General features: G+C 40.8%; 1 protein-coding gene across 2 annotated transcripts in view; it reads right to left on the reverse strand.

Annotated features, from left to right (window-relative positions):
* nt5c3a (5'-nucleotidase, cytosolic IIIA) overlaps positions 1–13559 on the reverse strand; it is a 59766-nt gene that overhangs the window by 7608 nt on the left and 38599 nt on the right. The window contains exons 1-3 of one of the 2 annotated variants that reach the window (XM_084336251.1): positions 4677–4718; positions 1107–1205; positions 694–763 (exon numbers count right to left, since the gene is read on the reverse strand). In XM_084336251.1, coding sequence (XP_084192377.1) covers positions 694–763; positions 1107–1205 — 169 coding nt within the window. In that variant the 5' untranslated portion in view covers positions 4677–4718. Of the gene's footprint in view, positions 1–693; positions 764–1106; positions 1206–4676; positions 4719–13559 lie in introns of those variants that run through there. The other variant, XM_084336250.1, reaches the window with a different exon arrangement.

The following is a 13559-nucleotide window of genomic DNA, read 5'->3' on the forward strand; positions in this document are numbered from 1 at the left end:
ATTAATATTGATTATTAATTCCACAGATCAATGCAGTTGGGTTTCCACATTCATACCGATGCTTCACAATGCACAGATTACTTTCTACAGCATTACTTGGTGGTGTATATATGATTACAATTAGGGATGTCCAATATTATCGGCCGACCGATATTATCGGCCGATATCGGCAGTAAAATGTGATATCGGAAAATATCGGTATCGGTAAAAAAAAAAGAAAAAAACAATAATTTTTTTTTTTTTACATTTATTTAACCTTTATTTACCCAGGCAAGCAAGTAAGAACCAATTCTTATTTTATTTATTGTCAAAAGTATGCATGTTGGTTTAATTCAACAACAAGAGATATGTAATGTTAATTTTTACTTTTTTAATTATCATATTTTGCACAGATAATGCTTACATTTAGAAAGCCTTTTGAATGCATCCAGTGAAATTATTAATTACCTGAAATTATTCAGTTTTTTTGGGGGGAAACCCTGCATATATCGGTATCGGTTGATATCGGTATCGGTATCGGTATCGAAATTAAGAGTTGGACAATATCGGAATATCGGTATTGGTAAAAAAGCCAATATCGAGCATCCCTAATTACAATGATATAATTTAAGAACTCTGTGGTGTATATATATCATTAATTATAGAATGACAAACGCTATAAACTGATCTTCCCTGGGTTGTTATTGTACTCACTGTGACATGTGGGACAGCGTTTTCCATTGATGGCGAACTTGCTTAACGTCATGTCAAAGTCTGTGATGATCTGGAACAGCAGTAAGCAGGACAAGCAGTGCGTCAGGACAACACTGATCATCTGGAGACATTGTGGATGCAGGACTTTTCACTGGGGTGGACTTTTTCCAGCGGCTTCAAAAATGACTATTAAACTAATTAGGAGGTATTTCACAGGGTTTCTACACATTATACATGTTACACTTCAGGTCCATTACTACCCATACTGCCCCATTAACTACAGGCTACAGAGGGCATAGGTTCCCCAAGACAATTGACTAGTAATTAATGGTAGTCAGCAGTTGCAAAGGTCAAGTTGATTAACAGTTTGTCACACACCCACACACCACACACCCACACACCACACACGTTACCTGTAGTTTGGAAGCTCCTCCCTTGATAAGACCACAGATGATCTGCTCAACCCTCTCAGGGTCCCTCATGTGGACTGTGTTCTTCTCAAACTGCGGCATCTAGGGAGGGGGAGAGAGAGAGGGAGAGGGGGGGGGAGAGAGAGGGAGAGGGGGGGGGGAGAGAGAGGGGGAGGGGGAGATAGAGAGGGAGAGGGGGAGGGAGAGAGAGGGAGAGGGGGAGAGAAAGGGAGAGGGGGAGGGAGAGAGAGGGGGAGGGAGAGAGGGGGAGAGAGAGAGAGCGAGGGAGAGAGCGAGGGAGAGAGGGAGGGAGAGAGAGGGAGAGGGCGAGGGAGAGAGCGAGGGAGAGAGGGAGGGAGAGGGGGAGAGAGAGGGGGAGAGAGCGAGGGAGGGAGAGGGAGAGAGAGGGAGAGAGAGCGAGGGAGAGAGAGGGGGAGGGAGAGAGAGAGAGGGAGAGAGAGGGAGAGGGGGAGGGAGAGAGAGGGAGAGGGGGAGAGAGAAAGGGAGAGAGAGAGAGAGAGAGTGAGGGAGAGAGAGAGCGAGGTATAATTGATCAGACAGGCTCTTGAATGTATGCACATGCCCCATTGAGGTTGGAATAATTTATTGGTAGGTTTTTAATTCATGAAGGTGTCCGTGTGGCTCACTCACGGAGTAACGTCACTTCAGCTTTAAAAGGGATAGTTCAGATCTTTGGAACCCTAGTCCTATTTGCTACTTACTTACCAATGATGGTGTTGGTTGATAAGAGTCCTTTCTCTTGGGCTAATGGGGATCCAAATAAACTTAAACTTCTCAGCACAATCCAGACAATTCAAATCCACTTCATAGAGCACACAAAGTAGATTTCAATTGTCTTCAGTCAGCTTGTACAGAGCAGACAGGAGCTCGACCCCATTGACTTTGCATTGATTTGCGGCTAACTATCTGGAGCTAGTATGAGGAACAGCATGGATTGTGCTGAGAAACCAACTAACATCATTGGTAAGAAGCATATGTTTTCCGAAATCTGAACTATCCCTTTAAGGGCTCTTTGGAAGCCTTCCTCCAGCTCTCTCCAAACGTACCCCCGTAACCCAATCACACCTCGGGGTTATCTTGGGTTGGGAGCTTTGGTATGTAGCGAGGGGGCTTGGGATGGGTGGGGTGGGGAGAGTTGAGGAGAAGGGGGAGGGAAGCTTCTTGACAGTACCGTCATATTACATTTTCAGACGAGTGTGAGAGGAGGGAGGGGGGAGGGCAACTGGATACCCTAAAAACACACACACACAGCCCCCTAAACAGCTGATGTTTAGATAACCTTGTTGCATAACAAACTGAAGCACCCAAACAAGCCCCCAGCAGAACTAAAGAGGGAGGGGGGAGGCAGGACAGAAAGACTGTGTTCACATCAGGACATTCTCTGCTGCTGATCAAGAAAATATATACTCATATTTCCAGCCTTCGACTACAGGACACATACAGGACTACCTACAGTAGTAGACACATTTTCACTACTGGACTGCTCCAAACCTGTGAGAAAAACTATGGCTATGGGGTTTCCAATGGGAGTGTGGTTTAAATATTGATTGGTTTGCATCCATCTTGGAGACAAGACGTTGCTGGAGGTGATTTGCTTGTATTAGCCTGAACTAGAGCTGATTTGGGAAAAAATATAATTGTGATTATTTCGATTTTCACAATATCAGATATCTTTGGCATTACACAAGCACGAACACAAACACACCCTGCTGTTTTACTGTTGACATATCAAATGGTTAGATACTCACAGTCCAGCTATTGTGTGTGTGTGTGTCAACACAACCAGAGGGTTACATAACATTGTGTAAAGAGGAAAGTGGCTTAATTTGAGGCGTAACCGACTTCGCTGAACAAACCATTGTTGGGTAAGAACCTTTTGTTTTTGTTTTTACTTTGCTTTACAATACTGTACTTTAACCTGCTTGTGCTGCTCTGAGCAGCTCTTTAGCTGAGAGCAGAAAAGTGGCTCAATCTACTGCAACTACAGAGTTTAGTTGCACTCAAGAGCTCAGGACATTACACCCCACCCCCCCCCCATGTATGGTAACAGGATCAAGTATATTAAGAGGCTACTCAACATCGTGCTCAACCGCGACACTTTAGTGGAAGTCACACTTTATTGTAACACACACACAAAATATATATCACTGCAGTATTTAAAGAAAAGTTAAAGAAAATAGACCGTTTGGAATGAAATAACACCATGACAATCACCATGACCACGTATTACAATATAAGTACATAGACAATATACATTAGCATATTGTAATTTGTACTGGAAAAGTAAATACAATCAAAACAAACAAAAATATGATATTAAGCTGACCGTGGTGGGAGCTAGGGCAGAACTCTCTATCTCCCTCTCCCACTCATCAAGCCACCATCCCCCACTACTCCGTATGTAATCTATCTACACTGCACCTCTTAAAACCTCACAATATTTTGATCCCTGCCAAGACAGCAGCACAAATGCACGGACGCAAACTAAGCTACAGGCAAGAATAACTTTTCTTCCCTATCTTCCGTTATCGGTTATCTCTATTCTTTATATTATATTATTACCTCTATTCTTTATATTATATTATTACATCCTCTCTTTTCCAGGTTCTTATTTACCTTTGTACATTGTCTACCTTTGTACGCCGTGTGTAGTGTGGGATAATAAAGTTATCGTGTTATAATGGTTTTTTATTGGACTTTTATCAAAGTGCCTTACTGTCCTGTAGTTCCAGGGATGGAATTGTATTCATGCATTCATGTTTTATTTTTCATTAGGTTTAAAGCTTGCAACATAAAATGAAGACGTTCCAAGGTCAAAATGTCTCTGAATATAAACAAGTCATGCAATAACCGTTCTCAAACACTATTAGATATTAATTTTAATATAGACAAAACATGCAAAAACTGTCCCTCAAACACTCACCATAGACGAAGCCAACCTTACTATTAGATATGAATATAGACAAAACATGCAAAAACTGTCCCCCCAACACTCACCATAGACAAAGCCAACCTTACTATTATTAGGTATGAATATAGACAAAACATACAGAAACCAACACTCACCATAGGGGAGGTGCAAGCGAGACTAACCCAGCCTAGATCCGACATGATCTACTTTCAACCCTTCTGTGTACAAAACATTCTGCATTCAAAACAGAACATTCTATACACTGCTCCAAATAACTAAAATCCTGACCCTTCACAGCATCTGTTGTTGGTTTGTTTGCTTGTTGTTGCTTTTAACAACTGGTAAAAAAAAACAAGAGGAATAGCAAATGCTATTATGGGCAGCTTTACACACACACACACACACACACACACACACACACACACACACACACACACACACACACACACACACACACACACACACACACACACACACACACACACACACACACACACACACACACACACACACACACACACACACACACACACACACACACACACACACACACACACACACACACACACACACACACACACACACACACACACACACACACACACACACACACACAGTCACACACACACACAATGGCTTACCTCTGCTCTTGGGAGTGTGGGTCAAAACAAGGGTGAAGAAAACATTATCTGGCTGACAAGAGCTTATATAGCCTCACCACGGCAACACAAGGGGAGGGGGCGTGGTCAAACAAATATTAGATAATATAATCCCTCCCCTTCACCAGGGGACTGGCAAACACACATTAAGGCCACATCCAGACGGAGACGGAAGTCACGGAACGGATCTTTTCCGTTTTCATTTTTAAAAAGTCTCAAGAAATATGTGCGTCCAAACTAAACCACTGAAAATGCTGTAACGCTGCCACAAATGTACAAAATAAATGTCTTTCCTGTTTTAGACTTCGCTCTTTTATTTTCAGTGCAAACAAACAATATGCTCAGCCAGCACTAGACTTTCCTTTCTTTAATATAAACACAAAAAACAATGTCAACGATGTTTAAATTCCCTGATTGTCAGTTCTTAATGGAAAGATTCATTTTCTGCTTGAAATTAAAGTGCAATATTTGAAATACAATGAAAGGAATATGGCTGGATTTCTTATCAAAGGGAAAAGTGTCACTGTTATTTAAAATAAATAAATAAACAAATTAGAAGGCCATCAATATAAATTGCAGCATACATCAAACTAACACACACACACTGTACTGTTTCAAAACAACACTGCTCTGTTCATTACATTTTTAAAATACGTACATTATCGGTCTACATTTATTTAGACTAACATTATTTAAATATTGAGTGCAACTGTGGTGGGTTGGAACTATCTGTGGGTTGGCGGGTCCGCAGGGACATTTTAGTGTCACAGACCTTCAGCTCCGGTAACGTTAGGAGTTCATAACATCAACATGCAGTGGAAAAGCGGCAATAGTCCCGGTTGGAGTTAGTAAAACACAGTTGTATGTTAGCCTTCTTGGATGTTGAATAAACGCCTATCATTGTCTTTAAACACCCCGCCTCTCAGACTCCCATTTTCTCCTCTGCTAGCTAGTAGCTACGATAACATTGCATTGACTGTATTAGCTGGCGGGTTACCATAGTTCAACATGCGTTGTGTTGTACAAACTGCTAACGCTATGGCAAGATGTGTGTAGGCCTATGTAATGTTAATGGCTATGTTTTTAAAGTCGTAATGAAGATTGATTTATATTGTGCTTGCCATTTACACAAACTGACTAGCACCTGGCTGCAGTGCTGCTGCTGCAGCCAGTGCTCACATCTCCCGGCTCCGTGCCAAATAAAGTTTAAATTTTTTAAATGTGCGCATCCCCTGAACCGTACGATACACAGACGCCCCGAACCGTGGAGGTCGTATCGAACGGTACACGGTTCGAATGCGTATCGTTCCACCCCTAGTATCGACTAGTGTTGTCACGATACTGGAATTTCTAACTTCGATACGATACCTTGAAAACCATTTGTTTATCTTTAGATCAGACATTTAAAAATAACTAAATGAACTAATCGCATAACAGCATCTAAGTTAATTTACTTCTGACCATTATAGTCAAAGTATTTTCCTATGAACTGAAACTCATAAGACCACATAAGACTAGCATCATTGGCGTTCAGTTACAGCTATATTGGCCAACGTTAGCCAGCTATCTAGCCAGCTACTGCACCACGAACTGCCAGCCAGCCAGCTGGCTACCTTTAACAACAGCCATCTAGCCAGCCACTGCAGTAACTGCACTATGATTCAGATTCAGATTCAGACAACTTTATTGATTCCGCGTGGGGCAATTCATATTTGCAGCTTCACCAACGAGCAACAAAGACAAACAAACAACAAAACATCTCAACGACAGCACGGCAAAAAAAAGAGAAACACTCCATGTGATACACAATCCAGCAAAGTAAAAGTAAAAACAGACAACCAAGTGCAAAAGGCTACTTAAAATGACTACAGTCTGTGTTTAAAAGTCCGATAGCCAAGGGGACAAAAGATTTGGCGTAGCGGTTGGTCCTACTTGGTGGGACGTCATAACGGCGGCCAGAAGGCAACAGTGAAAACCGCTGAGACAGAGCATGGAGGGGTTGATTAGTGATGCTCGTCCCCTTCTTGACCACCTGGTCCGTCCAGAGAGAACATAGGTCTCTCTGTTTTACTCCAATTATTTTGGAGCACACTTTCACTATGTACTGTAGGCTGTTCCTATCTTTAATAGACAGGCCACTGAACCAGCAGATAAAAGAAAAAGTTAGGAGGCTTTCAATAAAATAACTATAAAAAGTGCTTAGGATCTTCGCACTAACATTAAAAGAGTTCAGCTTTCTCAGCAGGTAGATCCTCTGCTGACTTATGAACTGCTAGCCAGCCAGCCGGCTACCTTTTAATTCACAATACAACAGCCAGCTAGCCAGCTACTGCACTACGAACTGCCAGCCAGCTAGCTGGCTACCCTTAACCCACAATACAACAGCTATCCAGCCAGCTACTGTACTACGAACTGCCAGCTAGCCAGCTGGCCACCCCCAATCCAGCAAACGGTACAAAATAGGGTCTCAGCCAAATCACCTCGATTTGTACAGTTAGTTAGCTAGCCATTCCATTGCGAATTAAAAGGTAGCCAGCCAGCCAGTATTAGCTAGCTAGGTAGCTAACGTTAGCCAACGGAAGAATGATAGCTAGCTAGCCAACGCTAGCCAACAGCTGCAAGCCTACAGCAATGAATGCCAATGATGTTATCAGCTGTTGATATAATAGCTATCAACAGCAGATAGCCAGCTAGATAACGTTAGACAACGCCTCATGTATTAAACTAAAGTTAATCGTTTACTGGGCCATTTTGTTGAATGCTTCAGTGATGTTGAAAGAAGAGCTGTCGAGGCTCTGCACTTGGAGCGAACGAGAGGATTTTGTGTTGACAAGACAGGTCCATGAGGGGTGGGGGGAGGGGCAATGCCCCAGCAGCATGTGTGTGCGTGTGTCAACAACTTGCTGTAGGAGAGAAGACAGCGAGAACGCCAGCTGGTATCGATAGTGCAGAAAGTATCGATATTGCGGGAAATGAGTATTGAAACTGAACTTACTTAAATATTCTGAATCGATATGTATCGAAAGAAATCGATATTTTTTACAACACTATATCGACCGAATCACGTCGGTACTACCAAGTGCCGATTCATGTGAAATTAACCGGTGCCACATTTTAGTAAAAATGTGTTTTTTTTTTTTTATTCCGAAACCTATGAAGTGTGCCGCACGTTCACGTCAACGTGCACAATACAAGCTTACCTAGGATTTGACTTGATTCAACAACAACAAAGCAGTCGGGGCAATGGCAAGCCGAAAACAGGTGCATACCTTCAAAATAAGCCATCACTTGTACAAATCAGTAGGGCTGACCTTTGATTTTTCTTTTGGAATTCGAAGCTTCGGGGCCGAGATTTAATTCAAAGCTTCGAAATATATATATATTTTTTTTTATGTTGTGGGACTTGTACAGCACTTTGTTCAACTTTGTCAGTGCTGTAAAGTTTAAACCTTTTTAAATCTTAGACAAACTAAACACTTTGCTTGCTTCCATGAAATGCCTTCACAAAGTGCATTGCGTAAGCAGTCACTTGGAAAGCAAGAGTGTTTGGCTGATAGTTCATGTAGCACGTTTTGAATGAACTGATCGGTGGGTTGGTCCTAATTGTGCAGGGACAGGGCTTCAAATTATAATTGATCCGCAGAATCAGGGGTTTTGGATAAATATGCCTCGTTTTATAAATGTGTATACAGAAACAATTCCGTTGCTTTTGTTGATAATATTCATTAATTTCATTGATAACTGTAATTGATGCTGTAATTTCATTTTCTAATAAATATGCATGATCAAATTCAACAATGTGCGCTTTTATTTTGATATTCCTTATTTCCACGTTGAAATGATGTGATACATTAAGTTTGGGGTCACCAAAAAAAATGGAGTCGTGGTATAAAAGTTTGAGAACCCCTGGTCTAATGACTTGTGATCCCGCTTCTATCCCCAGGCCATCAGGATGCTCAATGACTCCATGCAACACTAACCCAACCATCTATGAAATCATAGCACTGATTGGAGACAAAATAAGTGATGAGATAGTCAAACAGGTGAAACAAGCTAAATACTTTTCCATCATAATGGACTGTACTCTTTGAAAGTAATAAAAAAAAGTGTATTTCATATATATTATTTGTACTTATTTGTAACATAATGGAGATGAACACTGGTTGGGGGCACCTCCTAAGAATTATTGCCTAGGGCACCAATAGACCCTAGCGGCACCACTGCGCACACACGCGCACACACACATGCACGCACGCACGCAGTTAAGATATAAAGTGGATGATGACATTGATTCAGAAGTTGACTGCCACTATGGCTTCTTATCAATTTTATTAATAGGTTGATGCTGGCAAGCCTTCAAAATTATATCCTATTTAATCAACTTCACAGTTGGCAAAGGAATGTTTACTCAGCTAACAGTTAATTGTGGGAGTTAACAGGGTGGGACTTGAGGCGCGTTCATGTGCTGCATAATTTCAAGTTGAATGGAGTATTTGCGTATATGCAGGCGTACGCGCGGTTCTATAAATCTGAATATTTCTTGGTGCACTGCACACCATTTCCATCTTTTGAGCAAACTTGAATTTTATAAACATACCATGGGGTCAAGAATCGTTCGTCGACATCAACTAAGGCAGGACCATGCAATTATTATCCCAGCCTGGTTGGGCTTGTTGTGACCTGCTTGCAGTACCAGATGGGTAGGTGACAGTGCCATGAGTACTGCTGGTTTAGACTCTTTCAAAGTCAATTATAGCAGTGTTTCTCAACTGGTGGGTCGCGACCCACTTTTTGAGTGGGTCGCGAATGTGTGTGTAAAAAAAAAGTTTAAATTTTTTTTAACTACCTATCTTTGTGAAAGTGGCTTCTCAGCTCTGGTCCAGCTGAAGACAAAGCAGAGGAACAGATTGGACATTGAGCATGACCTCAGAGTTGCTTTGTCTACCATCACCCCAGACTTTGAGACTCTTGTCAATAGCAAACAACATCCCCAGTTATCCCATTCGTTCCCTGGGATGTTAAGCTAAGAAGTCTGCTAAGAAGGATATATTATTTATTATTATTATTTTATTTCATTGTGTTTTTAGCCCTAGTTGCACTTTTGTTGCAACCCCAGTTATCCCATTAGTTCCCCCAAACTTACTGTAGAGAAGTCTGCTAAGAAGCATATTATTTATTATTATTATTATTATTATTATTATTATTATTATTATTATTATTATTATTATTATTATTATTATTATTATTATTATTATTATTATTTTATTTCATTGGGTTTTTAGCCCTAGCTGCACTTTTGTTGCAACCCGTTATCCCATTAGTTCCCCCAAACTTAGGTTTGTTATGTTAAGCTAAGAAGTCTGCTAAGAAGCATATATTATTTAATTTCATTGGGTTTTTAGCCCTAGTTGCACTTTTGTTGCAATTGTTTGTGTTTATTTCATGTTTTTAACAGTGCATGAACGATTGTGTATTACTGCAAAAAAGAAAAATATTGAAATGAATCATAGTGGTTAAAAATATTGGGTCGCGACTTAATGACTAAGGAACATTTTGGGTCCCGAGGCTAGACCAGTTGAGAACCACTGAATTATAGTAGCCTACACTTTTCTGGGATTGACAACTGGGCTGGAACTATTTGAATTAGTCTGAAAGAGGCGCAGCCCGCCCACCCTGCTGACACTCCAAGCATGTAAAAACAATGAAATATCTGTATACGACCCAGGTCTGTGCCTTACCCAAAAACACTGATACTATTGGTGAAAGTTCTGTCCCAGCAGGTAGGGACGCCACGGTGAGGACATTGTGGCATTAATGAGACAAGCTCAGTGTTTCCCCTACCATTGCCTTGGTGGGAAGGCCCGCCCCGCCCCTCCAGAAAAGAATATTAAAGTTTAAAGTTTGCTTTAATCACAGTAACGTTGGCGAGCTAGTTAAATTATACATAAATCGGTTTTCATATAAATCAATCTTCACTAAGACTTAAAAAGGTGGTGTGGCACGGTCTACGCGGAGAAAAAAAAGCTACCAAATCAAATCCATTCCGAGACAACTCTGAGACAACTCTGAGACTGACTAGCGTCGCGCGTAACAAGTCTCAGTCTTTCTCGCTCTCCTTCAAGTAACCAAACGTTACACGTTATAAAAACGAACTAGATAGTTGATATGAACTGGATAGTTCATATAAGCCATTCTCCCTTTCTGTGTGTGTGTGTGCGCGCGTCTGGTCTTTGGCAAGTTTGATAGTATTTACTATTTACTGAGGATGGCCAGATAATGTTGATATTTAAACTTACAAAATAATTATACAGAGAGAAGCTTCAGCAAGTACAAAACGCTGCTGACCGACAAAAGAGAATCCCTCACTGAGGAAAACACAAAGGCCTAACCATCATGTATCACAATGGTGAGGTCAGCCAGAGATGGGGAGAAGCATGAACCTTTAAAGGACATCTCTTTGAAATAAATTACATTTTAAATTTTTTTTTCTTTTAAACAAATTATTATTTAGTATTATTTAACTATTTAATTATTATTTAGTTATTGCACTGCACTGGCAGTTGAACTGCATTGAACTGAACTGAATTGGAAAAAAGAAACCTCATAACCTAACTGGCACTGAACATTGAACTACACTGGCACTGTTTGCAGATGTACTGTTATTAAAGTTAGTTAAAAACATAATTTTGTATCGTCTTTTTTGGTTAAATCCAAAGGAAAAAATATAAAATCAGAGAAATCCGAAAACGGGAAAATTAAAAACAGAGAAATCCGAAAACAGGAAAATTCATATCCGAAAACAGGAAAAGATAAAAACGGATTTCACAGGGCCCTAGTTAAGGTGAGTTAATATTCTGAAAATCTGCTCCGCTCTGTGACTCTTTGGTCAGAGCGTCCAGTGTGCACTCTGTCTGAGCCCTCAGAATTTCCGAACAACTTGAGTGCGCTCGCTCCGACACTGGTTGTAAATAGTTATGAGTGTTGTATGTGCCTCCCTGTATTGTAAATAGTTCATATGCGTGTTGTCACTACTGTATAATTGTAAATAAGTAAATTTATGTGTTGTAAATATTGTTAATATTTATTTACCTAATTTATGTGCAATCGTTTCATTTCAGCTCAGTGTAGAGAAATGCACCGATACTAACAACCGCCTTGCACACGTCTATGACGACACTGTTGACACCACGTATCCGTGACACGCGCGCCCCACGACAACACTAGTAGTTTTGGGGGCCTACCACCCCCCCTGAAAAAAAATCCTAGGTGAAACACTGAAGCTATGTTAATAACTGACATGATGATGCGAGCGCTGGTGGCCGTGTGAACAGCTCAGTGAGTGATGACAAACCTTCCCAGGGAATACTCACTAAGTCTCCCTCTCTCGCTCCATTTATTTTGATATCTTTATTTTGATATATTGCCAGATAAGAGATAAATAAAAATACTGTACAATATCTGCACTTGTTAATCAGATGCATATTACAACTGTAGCACATAGAACTTCTTCATCTTCTTGTGCTGTTATTGTTCTCTCAGCTATGTTTCTGAAATATCTGATTGCAGTCATAGGCCTTTATATGATCAAATCATAACATACATCATTATTGTCGTAATAATTTTTGCTGTTCTCATTTAATCTGAACAATGATGATAATTGTAAATGCGGGACAGTCTACGTTAATTTCATGGCTTAGATTGTATTTTGTGATGGTTCCGGGAGGATGGTAAAAAAAAAGGTTAATTAGGAACAGTCACTAATGACAACACTGCCTGGTGTTACCAGTTACAGCGGATATTTTACCAGAGATGTGCGTTGCATTTAAATTCACTTGACATTTAACCGCACTAGGGTTGCCAAGGTAGTAGATGAGGAGTAGTAGCAGTTAGCACGTTTATAACAACAAAACTAGTATCTCGAGGGGGCGGTACTGAGAATGAGAGAGACGGTGGCATTTGAGAGCAAAACAACAGTGGGGGCAAGTAATGGACTCTGTGTATGGCTGACCACCAAGTAACCAGCAGTGACATGAATGTCTCGTCCTTCTCCTTTCCTCCTAGTAGACTCCAGCTATGGAATGCCCAAAAGGTCAGACGGTCAACGCTCACTTTTCTCCTAGCTAATGAGAAGGCCAGGTTGTTTAGTATTTGGCAAATGTCACTCACAAAATTATTGGGACGTGTCTCACATGTCCATGCACGCACCCCCCCCCCCCCCCACACACACACACAAACAAACAGAATAAAGTGTACCCCAGCTAGGGCTGTCTTAAATACTTTGAAGCTTCGAAGCTTCGTTCGATGGCACAAGCTTCGAACATGCGTGTGCGTGTGTGTGTGTGTGCATGGGGCCATTGGGTGGGGCCGGGGGACAAATACACTGGAGGAAAGTAACCCAGCTCAGCACTGCCCAAATTATATCATCACTATTGCCTGTTTGAAGGATATCATCCTCAAACACATATACACCTACATGCCTTATAGAATTCCACACATAAGAAAGAAAGTTACTGGGATGAATAAACAAAATAGGAAATAAAATGTAGAAATGCATGCAATACATAAATAAATATGAATCTCCATATATGAAATAGAACATTTAGATAAGGTGCTACTGAGATGTTTTGGTGAGTTCTTTGTTTTTTTGTGGAAGTAGCCCTTCTTAAAAATGCATGAACAATCACTGATAATTGGTCTGTAGTGGAGTCTACAAGGTCTACATTGCCGGACCATGTAGAATCCGGACCTTGTAGACTGACATAATTCTGTGCATAGTTTAGTCTACACAGGCCATATTTCAAATTTGTTACTTACTTCATTCATCTTAAACATTCTTGATTTGGGGGATTGGTAGTTCCCATGAAA

Source organism: Notolepis coatsorum, assembly GCF_963971535.1.
Source record: "Notolepis coatsorum genome assembly, chromosome: 19".
In the NCBI taxonomy this organism is placed as follows: domain Eukaryota; kingdom Metazoa; phylum Chordata; class Actinopteri; order Aulopiformes; family Paralepididae; genus Notolepis; species Notolepis coatsorum.